The 15,038-nt window shown below is 48.1% G+C and overlaps 1 protein-coding gene across 1 annotated transcript in view; it reads right to left on the bottom strand.

Moving 5' to 3' along the window:
- The window catches only part of LOC131290923 (unconventional myosin-Ia-like), a 32,621-nt gene extending 21,452 nt beyond the window's left edge, over positions 1 to 11,169 (bottom strand). The window contains 1 exon segment of the mRNA XM_058320114.1: positions 11,016 to 11,169. Coding sequence (XP_058176097.1) covers positions 11,016 to 11,169 — 154 coding nt within the window.
- Positions 11,170 to 15,038: the final 3,869 nt, after the last annotated feature.

Consider the following 15,038-nt stretch of genomic DNA (forward strand, 5'->3'; position numbering starts at 1 on the left):
CCGAAAGAGGGGAAGATTTGTTGTTTTCGGGATTTCGGGAAAAGGGTTCGCGGGATTGATCGATCGATCGATTTCGGATCGGCCCTCCGAGTCGGAGCGGAATTATTGACAAGTAGGTTGGGCCGGCTAATACGCGGTCCCGCGGCGTTGTTTTCCTCGCGGAGGCCAATTAGGAACGCCGCGAAAAGCACCGCTCAACGGCGTTGGGAATTCGTTTCCACATTTCCCCGCGGTCCGTCGCTACGCTCCAGATTTAATTCCCCACGCGCATCATTCACGCCACCGAACGGAAAATGAAGGATGGGCCGGGGCCTAATTTTAAAAATAAGCTCGTCTTCCAGCTCCTCACGAAGCGGAAAATTAACCCATGCGGAGCGTTGCGGCAGTGGAGCGCGCGAATGGACAAACAAAATGGCAAACAGAACGACCCAACGAGGCGCGCAAATTCGATCCGAACCGAACAGCGTACAGAGGAGCGGCCATCGCCAGCACAAGAGACGGGGAGACGCGAGAGGCTACAAATTAACGATTTCGGCACCTGCCGAAATTGGACACCGTTCGGCTCCATTTTCTTCTGGAGTTTCCTTCCCCGATGGGGTCAACAATACCTCGGGACGCGAAAAATAGCGCGAAAAGAACCAAAACACACACACATACACGCGTACACGGTGTGTTATAAAATAACAAGCGTACAGTAGAAGGGTAGGGAAAGGGAAAACTGGAGGAAAACACACGCCACGGGGGGCCCCCGGTGTTTGTCCCAGTGTCATCAATTAATCACCACCGGCTTCGCGAGGCCAGCGCGCAATAAATTGGCGCGTGAAATTACAGTCAGCAGCCTCCAGTTTTATTTTTGGCGATGTTTTTGGGGGGGGGGGGGGCTCCCCCCCCCCCCTTTCCCAAACGCCCATTCGGAGACAACGGGACGAGTTTTTCCATCCCCGGTGGCGTGTGTTTGTGCGTGTTTGCGGTTGATTGTTGAGTCTTTTTGCGTCTTTCCGTTGCGAATTCAAGATCTGCTCCGGCTTTGTTACAGTATGGCATAATTTTTCGCATTAAAGAGAGTAAAACTGGACCGTATTTTATTCAATTGCCAATTTCTACGAATTTAAACTACATCAAGTGACGAACTTTTCTGTTTCAATGACGCAGTTTTAATCATTTTAATTTCTATATCGCTTTGAATTCTTTATTGGAAATTCTATATCGAGTTTCTCTATAAAATAAGCGTCTCTCACTGTGTGTCAATAAAAAAACAGCCTCTTTCTACTCGTCCACTTGTCGCGTCGAGAACATGTCAAGAAAAGGAACCCCGGTCTCGTCAAGCGTCAAGCCCACGGATGTCAACAACTGCTTCGGTTAACGAACCAATGAAATAAAACAAATCAACAACCTCTTCGCGACCAAAGGCTCCTTCTTTCCTTTTCCAATCGGTCCGATCTTCGTCGCAACAGCCTCCGGGGTGCGTTGGCCGGTGTGGTCACGCACGATCGCACACCGTTGGCCATAAGACACGTCAGCTTGGCCGTTGCTAGATTTGAAAAATCGATACGATTAATTTAACGAATCGATAGTAATTTATGCAAATAATAGCACATATGCATACCGGGCCGGGCAGGTTCGGGCAGCTTTCCCAACCGCCGGCACCGCCCGGGGAAGAAAGTTCCAACAGTTCACCACCACCACCACCACTACTGCCATTTTCCCTCTTCTGCTCCCGCTTTCTCTCCGGCGTTCTCTACGGAGCGGAAAAAAACGATCGAAACAAAATAAACGACCCCATCAAAACATTTGACTTGTTCTCGTCAACAGCGGTCAGCATGCCCGATTCCTCACAGATCCCGTCCCGCGGAAAGTCCACCGCAAAGTTTGCTACCTTTCTCACACCTTCCGTTCCCGAAAAACGGGTTTTCTTTGATCGGGCTGGTTAAAGGTTTGTCACTTCGTCGACGACGGACGCAACGCCGAACCTGATTTCAATCGCACTATATGGGGACGCGAAGAGGGCGGCAGGAAGCAGTTCGGAAAAGCAAATCGACCAGCAAATAAACACAAATCAGTCCGTGCACGACGAACGAGTTTGATTCTCGAGGACCAGGAAAAGCGGGAAGCGGAAAGAAGAAGAAAAACAAACTCAATCCCAAAGCTCGAATATTACAGGTTTGGGAAAAAAGGGGGGAAATAAAATAAACTCATCCAACAGAGTCCCAGCAGGGCAGTTGCGATGGGCGGGAAATTTGTTCTTCTGCTGTTGTTGGGGCAAGCTCGATCGAAACCATCGCTCCATGACTTGAGGGTTTGATTCTTCACAAAGCAAGACGTGATAAATAATTTCGACTTTTTGATTGATTGAACATAAAATTTCTGTCCATCTTTTCCTTCTCCGCCCGAAGGTCGAGCTTGCCGTTGGGAACTCGTTTTCAGGAACTAACGCTTGTAGCTCCCGAAAGGAAAATAAGTATAATAAACCTTCCAACAAGCCCAACTCTTTCTTTCCAACTGGTTTTTCTTCTCTTTCATAGGGCACGATCAACCCTCGTTTAAATCCCTAGTTATAAAAAATGAAGAAAATCTCCTCTAACTACTCTTTTAGGGATCAAGAGACTAGCCCAGACCACGAATTCCCCCTCGAACAAACTCCAATGCGAGCCATGTTTTCGTTTCATGTCGGTCGGTTTATCGGTGCCTATGTGTGCGCGTTTGCAACCAGATCAATATCTTTCTCCGAACACCGTGCCGGGGCAGAAACTCGTTTCGCGGCGGAAGATAATCCTTATTATAAACGATCGCTTGTTAGTTCGGCTCGCCCGGCGATGGAGATAGTTTTCACCCATATTTCTTTTCCGTTGGTGTGACGTCGGCATTGTTTTAAGCAGAATCGAAAGTATGCAAAGCAGGTGACGAACAAAGGACGCCCATTAGATGTGAAAACAGGTCAAAGAGTTGTTTCGAAACGCGACGGTCGTTTGCTGGATAACGGGGTTTTCAACAGGAGATTAATTTTCCTAACAAAGCCTAATGGTGTGTAGTGTTTGAGGGTTCTTGAAGGAGGCTGTAGCGTTGCTCGTTTCTCCACCGAATAACAGGTCCGTCGATCAAACAACGATATCATCATCACCATCATCGGGTTTCATCAAAAACGCTACCGATTGGAAAGAAACAAACACGCGGGTTCGTCGTCCGCGAACCTCGTTGAAGTCTTTTATCTTTCGCTCGCTGGGGGAACGAGCCGACCGGTACGAGCGATCGCGTCTTGTTTCGCACGCACACGATAACCGACTGTCAGTCATCTGTCATCGGCAAATGATCCGCTTTTGGGGGCGCACGTTAATGGCGGATTGTCGACTGTTAATCGGCGACGTGGCTGCGTACGGAGCATGCCTCGGTGTGCATTCCTCGGCACGGCGAAAGCCCTACCCATCCTTTGTGCTATCTTCTCCATTCCGGGGGGGGGGGGCGATCTTCACAAGCTCTATACTCAGACACCCCAGCTCAGAACGGTAAAATGAGGATAACTTCGCGTGCGCATGAGTCGCGCGCTTCCGAGTCGGACGCTAATCGGGCAGAAATCGCATCGCGGGCACTCCGCCGACAATTGCCACCGTCACCTGTCAGTGTGATGGAAGATTTCCTGGAATCCTTGCCCCGCCGGGTCGTCTCTTTCGCTTCCCCGCTCGGTTAGGTTTATCCCATTCCGCAGCAATTATGTTCAAATTATCATTCTTCGTTAATTCAATTTGAAGCGCTCATCTCGCTCGTCGCTTACAGCAGGAGGAGGCAAGGAAAGGGGGAGGATGAAAAGCCGTACCACACGTGCTAAGCATGAGCGAAGCCGTACAGTTGGTGACATAGAGATGAAGGGTTTTGAATAGCATTAATTTCTCCCGAGACATTAAAGACGTACACACCGAGCAATAAAAGTTAATATAAAAATCCTGCATGATAAGAACCAGCACGATAATTAGGAACCCGATGGAAAGCTATCTCCCTCCCTGGTGCCTGCTTTTCCCTCTGGAAGGACTTTAATAAACAAGGCACACAATCAAAAGATGATTAAATGATTCGGCAACATTGTGTACCCGAGGAAACGTTGACGTTGATCGATGACGCACCGGAAGCTGCCAGTCAAACGGTGGCCATTGCATTAGAGTGGACGTTCCAAAGGCACCCATTTCTTCCATAATGGGCCCTCCGTCTGCGTGATAAAAGCCAATACAGCGGGGCCGTAGAAGGAAGCAAAGATTTGTGGGGAATTTTTGGTAGGCTCGATATTTATGGTCAACCCGACATTACGGATCCGACGGCGTAATATCGACGGCGATCTCCCAAAATGAAAACAAAAAAAAACGGAGGGAGTTTCCCTACACGGGAAACCTTTCCCCGATGAAAGCAGCCGTTCCGTGTGGGGAAGGGTGTAATTAAAATTCTTTCTTCACCCCGAAACGCGAAGCGCCATTGCGACCGATGATCAACAGGAATCGCGTCTTCTGGAGGTTTTCACCGTCGCCACCCAGATGATCCACTTCTTGCGATGACGCAGACGGCTATTCCGGGTGAAGACAGGCCGGGGTGGGGAGGAAAGGAAAAGAGCATGAATAAAACGCCATCGTTTATCCGTCCACTCGCGGGCAAGACCTCTCGCGGGCGCAAGGTTGTGTGTTTGGTTTAGTCGTCGCCGTTCGCCATCTTTTCCCCGTTTTCTCCGTCGCTCTCCTTCTCGGGATCGCATCATCCAGGGCAAGTTTTATGATGATTACACGTTTTGCTGCCCGGCCTGGCGTTCCCGGCCGGTGGCTGGCTCGCGCTCGCTTGAATAGAAAACTCACCGCACCGGGAAAAGGGGAAAGTAAGCGCAAAATGGTCGACCGAGATGGTCGGCTTCGGTTTGGTTGCGTTTCCGTTTGTGGCCACCGAAGCCGAACGTGTGGCTTTTGCGCTTAGGCTTTTAGGGTCCCGTCCCGTTCGAACGTCGCAGGAATATCTCGTTCGATGCGCCCAAGAGATCGACAAAACGTTCACAGCTTGAGTGAAGGCTGTGCAATGGGAAGCAAAATGGCAGAAATTTACCACCGGAGTGTTACCATCTCATAAATACATAAATTGACCTGTGAGGCAATAAGAACAGCCCAGTCCGAGTTCGCTCGATGTATCAATGTGCCTTTTGCCCGTTCATTTGGCAAGCAGTGCTCCACCACAAACACTCCGTCTCCCTTCCTCTACGGTGCTAGGCAGCGTTGCGCGATTTGAACTCCGCAAAACGTAAAACCCCATTCGAATCCAGATTCCACATTCCTACCGATGTTGGTGGACGCGCAGAAGTTGCCTCGGAGCAACAGAAGTCACTGCACTCACTGCAAACGGTCGATGGAGGTTTGTGCAGAGCTCGTTCAAACGGCGACGACGACGGCGACTGCACATTTTTCCCTTTAGGAAATTTGCAATAAAAATAAATTTTCGTTTTGAATTCGGCACTCGAGCATTTTTACGACCACTGGCATGTGCCGACCTAAGTGTCCGTATCCATGTATGTGTGTATGTTTTTATGTGGGGAGTGGTAGCTGCATTTTACTGTATTCTTTTTGGTTAATTTTACGAACCAGTTGCAGTTTAATTTATATCCCGCCACATAATGCAGCCATCGGACGGACCTCGCGAGGGATTCTTTTAACTGCCTTCAGTTGTTGTATTTGCTTTGGCGGAAAGTTTTTTATTGAGATTTGTGCAGTAAAGTGCTAAATAAACTGAAGCAGCATTACGCGCCGATGAGCGTTTTATAAGTTTGAAACGATGGCCGGATAAACCGTTTTATTGACCACCTGTCTTCAGAGGGGTTTATTTCGGAGTTGAATGGGGTTTCAAGTAATATTAAACCGCGATAAATGTCAGCCATAAAGAAGAGTGTTTGACTATCGACCAGTTTATAAAAAAAAACAATTAATAACGAGATAGAAAAGAAGAGTTTAATATAGTATTCTCCTACCGAATGCTTCGGGCAAACGAAAGCCAAAGCTCGATTGGAAAGGTTTACCATTTGGAAGCGGCTTCTAATCGATCCCTCGAGCTGTTGGTCAAAGCGTGTTTGGAACATCCTGAAGAAAAACCTTAAGCCTCTAAGCGCCCCGAGTCCCAGTGGAGTGGGAAATCGTGACAAACCATTTTTTCGCCTCCCGGTCTGTTGCTGCCAACCAGCATCAAGCACCTCCCGAAACAATCACTTCTCGCTTGGCTCGGGCGTCGTTGGAGGGAAGTGAAAAGAAGTTAAATGAAAAAGTGCGCCACCCCAACCCTTTCCAAAGCAGCGAGACTTCCCCGGGCCGACTGGGGTGTGTGGTTAGGGGATTTGGTTTGGTGGTCGTTCGGTGGACATTCACGGGTTTGTACACTCCCTCCAGGGATCAGACGTTTCTATTCGCTGGAGGAGACTCGTCGAGGCAAAACATAAAAGAACCCACGGTAAAGCAAGCACATCGGCGTCGCGAATGCTGTGGAAGCCGTACACTGGGGGCTATTGAGTTTCCAAGCAAAAACCGCACGAGGGAAGTGGGTTAGTACAGTGAACTTGCGGGCGTCAGTGGACGAACCACTGCGGCACGTCGAAACAAAAATTCGACGCCAGAGCTTGGCTGCGAAATTGAAAGCGATCGTTTGGGTCCGTTTTTCACCGAGTGGGTGTCGTTTGAAAGGGTTTCCTTCTACGTTTGGCGAACAAAAGGCGATGTAAAAGTTCACCAACAATTGATTGTGCTTGAAACCTTTAACAGTGAGTGAGCTCCCGGGGCAATGTACCATTTACGTTTTTCAGAAGATTGTTTTGTCCACGAATTTCACAGTGGTTCGAAGAAAAAAAAAACGACCAAATCTCAAGATGCATGGGGTCCGCATTCTCAATAAAGGAAGCTAATGAAATGTATTCCAGTTTTTTTTTTTCAAAAAGAGAACATAAAATAACGCTCCGGAAAAATTAACAATAAGTTGGCAGCAGAAGGCGAGCAGGAAAAGGGAAAACCTACCGAATGGCTCAAAGCGAACCGATCGAGTGGCCAGATTTAATTAGAGAATTGAAATTTGATACGCCTTTCAAACGTGCGGAAAGGTGGGGAAGAGAAACGAACACAAAAAGAACGCTTCCTTTTTCTGTTGTTTTGTACCGACGAGGCGACGAGCGTAAATTATGTATGAATATAATTTGCTCTGTGTGAGAATTCTTTTCGATTTGTTTCCCCGACGTCGTTTCCCCAACAGTGGCGCACTCATGCATTCCCCGAACGGTGGAGGAAGCGGTGGAGATGGGGCGGATCTTTCTGTGTTGTGTGTGGAATTTGAACAACACATTCGCCGGAGACTGCGGGACGAAAATAAAGCCGAACTCGCGGTTCGGTCCTTCTTGAGGCGAGTCGTTTCTTCGGTAAACAAAGCAATACGATGGGGAACTTGTGTGTGTGTGTAATTTGCGGTGGTCTTCCGCTGCAACAGCACGATCGTTTGATAGAAAGAAAACATCCAGCGAACAGCAGCGGGATGTAAATAAATGTGAGCAAAAACATGACGCACAAACTGCAGCTTCATTGCGTCAACATTTCTGGCTGCGAACCGATGCGACACAATGGCCCGGTGGCAAACAGGGTGAGGGAGGGAGGGGTGCAGCCCTGTCGGGAGTAAAAGACGAAATAAAAAATTCAAAATACCACCCTACCGCGACCGGGAGCGCAAAGGAACGCAGCGCAAAATGGCCACCACAAATCATTGCATAAACATCATTGCTGCGGCAGACATTTTTATCCGTTTGCCCAAGCCACACACAAATGTTTCCGCTCGCTCGGAGGATCGTTTTTCACCCGTTTGTCGGTACCGGCCCCAGTCACTCCTGTCCTCACCCCCGTTGCACATGCACGGGCACGTCAAACACTTGCAGCATGCAGTTCTTGGAAAACGGAAACGAAGGACGACAACGCGCGAACCAAACGCCGAAACCACGACGCGTCCATTGCGCGCCAAATCGTTCCCCGCCCGGTGCCATTGGCCGTTCAATTGGATGCATCGGTAAACTGGTGGCGGGGAGCAACGGGTGGCCCCCGTCAACCCACTTACCAGCGATTCCCCAAAGAATGCCACGATAAATTCTGTTCCATCCTGTTACAGAACGGCTCGGGGAGATGGTGCAGCGAGGGGAAATCAAGTTCCAAACATGAAATCGGAACATCGACAGCCACGACATCAACGTTGAGGAAGACCACCGCCAACCACCGACGTTGTCCTGTTTATCTTCTTTCCGTACCATTATTGCCGCACGGGTTCGTCGCTTGAGCTTTCGTCGAGCTCTTTCTCGGCGCGCGTTGTATGGCGAAACGGCGCAAAAGTAATCAACGTACGCGAGAGTGGTTTGAGCACATTGCCACGTCTCGTACAGACCAACACAATCAACCATGGGTCGAGGATGTTTGCATGCAGTTGCTAATGTTTCATGTGTTTAACAAATAAATAGTATGACGACTATTTCAGCACGAATGTTGTTATTGAAACAAATAACTAACACAATATTTATCGATACTCAAAAGTGAAGTTAAATTCATAAATATGTAACCTTCCTGTTACCTGTTTTCTTTCGATCTTTCTTTGTTATTTCTTGTCCTTTATCATTAAATAATACTCCTTGCCCGAACATCCCATTGACATTGAAAACTATTTTCATCCGACAACCGAGCCGACACCGAAACCACCGGGAGCGCAAGAACCGGACAAGAAAGATGGTTTTTCTCGCAAAAAAAAAAAAAAAAAACAAACAACGCAACCGTCCGACGACGATCACGCGCGAATCGAAACCCCATTTCGCAAAAGGATGGAAAAAGCAAAAGGAAAATAAAAGGATAAGAATCGCCGGAATCCGGGGAGTGGGCAAAAAACAAAAACAACCATCCCGTGGTCGAAGAAGAACCTCCTCCGAGCGCAGCTCAGGGTCGACGCAAACCATCCGAGCCCGGGGACGGAGAGAAAGAATGGCGGACTTCCCAATCTACCGCAGTTCAAGGTTCTGGCCATCATGGAGTCGCGCTCGAAACGGAGGACCAAAAATGAACCGAGCGCGCATAAGTTATAATTTACGGAACGATGTTTTTCCCTTTCTTCGAGCATTTCGTTCTATCGCAATGGAGTTGCGTCGAAATTCAATGGAAAACTGCAGCCGAACCGGCGGGGCATCTCACCTTGACGCCACGCCAGCAAATGGACACACAAAGACACATAAATTTGAGGAAAGAAATGCGATCGTTTGATAAGGGATCCGATCGGAGCAATAATTAGAAATCCTGCCAGCGGCAAACATCGGCAACCGGACTCCAGCGGAGTTCGCATTCCACTGCCGAAGACGATCATTTGCGGCTGATTTGAATGCCAAACCATTCACCTCTTCGTTCCGTCTAACCAGGCACCTTCTTTGTACCTTCCGTTGTTTAAAGTGCATCTTTCAGCTCCACCCTCGAAGGTTTTTTGAAAAGCATGAAAAGAAGTTGCATCAATGCCAGACGATGTACCGACGAAGGCGAATTGAGCTCATCAAATGGCACAGCATGACGTCCGTCTCGAGACAGCGCAGAATATTATAGCTTACTCATCGAAGCGCCCAATTGTGATGATAGAAGGCGAACAGCCCTTAAGTGCCTCAGGCGGCACTGTGGTAAATGAAGAAAAAAAAAACACTGCAACTGCAGCTGCAACCGTAGAAGATGAACGTTTCGCGTGATAGGTTAACCGTCAGCGAGAAAATACATTTATCAACCGGCGACATTGGATCATGTTCGCATATACGGTCCCGACTTTTATTAACGAGCAAAACAAATAGCATGAGTGAAATATAAGATGTTTACGAGGGAAGCAACAAATTGAAATTGTTAGAATTATCAAAAGTCACAAATGAATTAAATGACTTTACTTGGAAATACGAATCATCTATTCTTTACAACAGGAAAACATCTTGTAAGCCCTTAATGGACCGGTATAATTTAAAATTGATATTCCAAATTACAAACAGGATTTTCCCAATGAGTATTTTCTTGCTTTAGCAGTTTATGTTTTCTTTATTCTGGGCTTTTTCTATTTTTCTTTTTCCAAAATGTCTCCAATTTTCTGTTTTATTTTTATTTGTCTTTGTTTGACGTAACAACAAAGTCGCAGTTTTACACCCTATTTTAATGCCCAAGAGCTGCTGGAATACTTCAACAAAACATTCCCAGTGACCGGTGCGCGAATAAACACTTTATTTTAACTACCACCACGATGTGTAAAGCAACATCGTGGGCACAATAAAAAGCAATTAGTTGAATTGCCATCCCCAGTACCGATCGTTATCTGGTTCTACCACCAATTTCTTAGTTGACATCTTCCCAGTCGGTATCTATTTTTCTGTTGTTTTTCTAGCGGTTTCGTAAAGGTTGGTTCCCAAAACAGCGAAGAGCAACCGAAAACAAGACAAACCAGCAGCAACCGTTCATTAATTGGCTGCTCACTTGCACTTGCCGTTTAGGGGTAGGGCTCCATCGGTCTCTTAAAACCCGGTTCCCGGGAGCCATCGCACCAGTTAAAGCATCATTTTCATGAGCTACGATATAAATAGCATAATTTCGTTTCGAAATTAATGGCGTGCGTCATTAGGCCCGATGGTGGAGGCGCAATGGAAGCGGTCCTTTGCCATTACAACCTTTTCCGGAGGAGCTAAGCGTTCGGTGTGGAAAGAAGCAATACACTCAAGAACGCCATTTTGCTCGTCATGAAGAGGTCGAAGCCGTCAGTGATGTCGAAACGAATAAGTGGCGACTATGGGTTAGGTCTTCTCCGATGGTTTTACATTAGTGAAAACATTATTTAGTCTTCAGTGGAGGGTCTCATTCTCAATTCTAGATGATTCTGAAATGTCAGAGCGTCCAATCTGTACGCTACTTGCGCAACACCATTGCATTGCCTTGCCTCTGAAAACGAAACCGACCCCGCAGTTCGGAGTCGCATACCGGATCTCCGGTTCTTACCTTGCAGCTTCTTCTCCGTTTCCCAGAACTTCTGCAGCTCGGTAAAGTACTTGTCCAGGATGAACACCTTCGACAGGCCTAGGGTGGCCATCTTGCTCGGTGAGGCACAATCTTGACGCTCGCTCGCACACTCCCTCGCTTCCACTAACACCATATGCGCAGGTGCTTCACGAACCGCAATCCAGGGTCATCGGGCAAGCGTTTACACTACACGGTTTAACTTTTTCTTTCTCAATTTTAATTTCCCAAAACCAAAAGCACCTTCACGTAAGCTTTGACACCGTGACCCGAAGGATGGATGGGATTACTATAACTTTTTTCGTCGATGTTAATTTCGGCTTCGATTGTGTGATTTCTTTTCCCTTTTTTTATTCCTTGTGTGTATCGTGGCGCTAAACCCTACGATTAGGTGGTTCGGTAATTATCGGGTCGAGAAATCGGTATTCGGCGTCGTTCCTTCGCTTCTTCTCTTCCTCATTCGCTTCTACTTTGTCTGACCCCGCAAGCAGTTATGGAATCATTCCTTGGCCTCCTCCGCGACACCTATTTTTCATTCAACACTTTTTTTTTCTCGTTTCCTTCTTCGCTAGCCCGTTTTGGACGCACTTTTTTGCCTTCGATCACCGGACCGGACCATTGGGCCGGAGCCTGCACTACGGAGGCACGCACAAGCACACATACATGGGGGGGGAGAAACAACCCCACCGAGAACGAAACACGTACACAACCGGGCAAACCGAGGTCTGAAGCACTTCGAGAACTCCCGATCGGGGTGTTTATCCGTGGATGATTATTACACACCCGGCGGTTTCCCGTGGCGTTTTCTGCTGTTTTATTCCTCTCTCTTCGCACCGTCTCGCTTTCTTCTTCAAACTTTTTCCGTTCACTTCCTATCCTTCGACGGCCCGAGATTCTTACGCTTCTCCTTTCTTTTCTACTTCCAACTAGCCAACAACACTCTGGCTGCCCAGACGGGGGCTTTCGGGAAGGGGTTTATTTGGTTTTCTTTCTTCGACCGGGAGGATTGCGTTCGTTCACTGCATTCGCCGTATCGAAAAGCATCATCGACACCGCGGCCGCCGTCCCGTTTCGTTGCCGTAATCCTCCGCCGCCCAAAACCACGGAGAAAACTGATCGTCACCGATCGTCCAGCAGCATACACACATACAGGCACACACACACGCATACACACGTGCACGGGGAGAAGAGTCTGCCTATGATTTATAATGCTTCGTTTGGACGGTCGAAAGGAGCCGTTTGTGCAAGTCGTCGTTCCATTTGCGCCCTTGGAAGAGCTCGGTTTTCCTTCTTGCGTTCCCTTATTGTTTGTTCCGTTGCTGCCTTTCCTTTAAACCCGTCTCTCGATCTTTCTTTCCAGTCCAACTCTCTTCCTCTTGCGTTTTGTTGTTATTCTTTCTCGCTTCCCCGTTGCTTGGCTTGTTGTTGTTGTTGTTGTTGTTATTGTTGTTGTTGATCCGTTGTTTCGCTTTTCAGCCTCATCTCCTCCAGTGCGCACGAAGAGGCAATCCTCGACCTTTATGCTGCCTCCAGTCTTTATTCTGCGCTGCCCGGTTTGCTGTGGACTTTTATTTTTCTGGACGTTGCGCGTCCACCGAATGAGTATTCCTGTTTTATGATCTTTCCGACACCAAAAACACACACAGACATTCGTATGCAACCGAAACGGGCTGGGATAATTTGGAGTTGTCGTCGCTATTGTTGTGTTGTCCCTGTTGTTGCTTTTCTTTCCGAGGGGATTTCGTTATTGTGCACTAATAGTTTGAAACTAACTGCAGGTTGCTGAAGAAACACACCGCGCCGAGTCTCGATCAACCCTTTTGATGAATGTTTTACAAAGGCAGCATATTTAACAAAGCCCCTTACATCCCTATCAAGGTGCTACAGCGTGATGCAACGAAATGGAAGCTTTTGCCCCTTCTCATCCCTACAGGATGACACAGGTTCTTCAGCGATTGTATTCACATCCCTTCCTTTGCACTTGCGACTATTTAACGAATGGACCATATTTGTTTTCAACTCTCTCTGCCAACTATCACGGTTGTCAGTTTTATGCTAGAAGTATCTTCTGGCTCACAATGTCGGGCAAATGTGACATTCACTTCACTCGATCCGATCCGCACTCGAACTCCTTCACAAGCACTCGCGTTGCCTTCGTCAGCGAACACTTTCTCGAAACTGAAGCCATCGCCAGGAACGGTTGCGGTCCGAACCGAGCAAGCTATGGATCTCTTTTTCTTACATCTCCCTCTCGCATGTTTCTTCTTTCGAACTTATGCTCACCTCTTCGCTGGCTCGTGATTCGAACGCACACAGAGGCGTACGAAAACCGTGCCCGAGAATCAAATGCAACCTGCCAAACGGTCGGTCAGCACCAACACAACCACCGTCGCCTGCCAGCATCAACCACCGTGCGCTAAGCTCGCGAGCAGCAAACGAAAGACTTGCGCGAGCGAGAATAAGCGACGAACCTCATCATCGTGAAGCTGTAGCATACATTTCAAGCGACAGGTCCGGTGGAGCGAACGCGTTCTCGCGTGCAGACGGTTTGCTGAGAGGTTGCTCGAGAAGTCCACCAACACGGTGGGGTTGAGAGGGAGAAAGGCTGCGAGGGAGATCGAAAATGCCAAAAGATTTATTCACGTTTCGTCCGCCGTTTCCAGCCGTCGACGCTTTTGCTTCGGCGTCGCCAGAGTGCCGAAGGAACAAACAGGGAAACATCTTGCTCGCTTTCTTAGACCTTAAAGCTAACACGCCGGAACGCTCCGTCTCGCTCGCGCCGTTCACTCACGAGCAAGATGTTATCCGCGCACGAGACTCGGGGGCTTTCAAAAAGGGTTTGCGTAACGTTCTCCTGTGTCTCGGGCTGCAGACGTAAGGTCAGAAGGAACGGCGCGCACCAAGAGGGAGGGATTTTTTCCACAAAAGAAAAAAATGAACACACAACACACGACCGGAGTGCATTCGATGCAAATGCAGCAAACCGAGAACCATTGGCAGGGGTGAGGGGCTCCGGTGGGGGTCAGGGTGGAGGGAAATTAAAATACTGAACGATTTTTCCATTTATCAAGATCGCGTGCAGTCGTCGCGCGGGTCGCGAAACTGAATCGGTTTTAATTTTAATTTTGTTTTTCCCTCTTTTCGCCCGTGTTTCGCTTTGTTTTCCGTTTATCGCTAGCCTGAAGGGTCCCGAAAGGCGTACACCGAACTTCTCATCGCTATGCCGAAAGAAATGCAAAAAACAGGAGAGGAAAAAACGGTTGGAATTTATCGATTTGGATTTATCGCAGCGAACCCATGCAAACAATAAATACTTCCTGAGGAGAATGCTGTTTCGATAACAGTTTAAACTTTCCTGGAAAACTAAAATTGTATCATTCCACCACGTAGCAAACTTTTCGAAATTCTATAACAAAAATTGTTTATAATAAGTTATGTTGAAACCGAAAAGTAACGCAATGGACAATGTCAACGAAAAGAAAAATCAAAAACATGAAACGAAAAAGGCTCATTCATGCAATCAGTTCACCCAAAGCTCCTCGGAAAAGCTCCCAGTGAACACTTCAACATGTTGATGCTGTATGATCAGGAAGCGCCAAGAAAGAGTAAACTGGAAAACAGCTTATCTCTCAGCCAGTGCTTTCTCGATCGTACCAACACTAGCAAAAAAGGGTTTCGTCCGTTTCCGCGACGACCTCGACTGAGTTCCGCCGTCGATCGCGCGGATCAGGTTCATGGCGGCCGCAAGGCACACACAGGCATGCACGCGAAGGTCCGGTCAAGTGAGCAGGTTTTACGTGCATGTCTTGCACACACCGCACACTTTCGGCCTTCGCTTCCCCCACCCACCACAGTTATCCCGCGCTTTCTCTGCCCATCCTCGTGTGTTCGAGCGAAGGGTCTCGCGAAAGCCCAAAGAACCCAACCGAGAGCGAGCAGAAAACTGCTGACGTTGCCGTGTGCCCAAGTGTGTTCCCAATCCTCCAAACCGATTTCTAAGCTTTT

The sequence above is a fragment of the Anopheles ziemanni genome, chromosome 2 (assembly GCF_943734765.1).
Source record: "Anopheles ziemanni chromosome 2, idAnoZiCoDA_A2_x.2, whole genome shotgun sequence".
Classification (NCBI taxonomy): Eukaryota; Metazoa; Arthropoda; class Insecta; order Diptera; family Culicidae; genus Anopheles; species Anopheles ziemanni.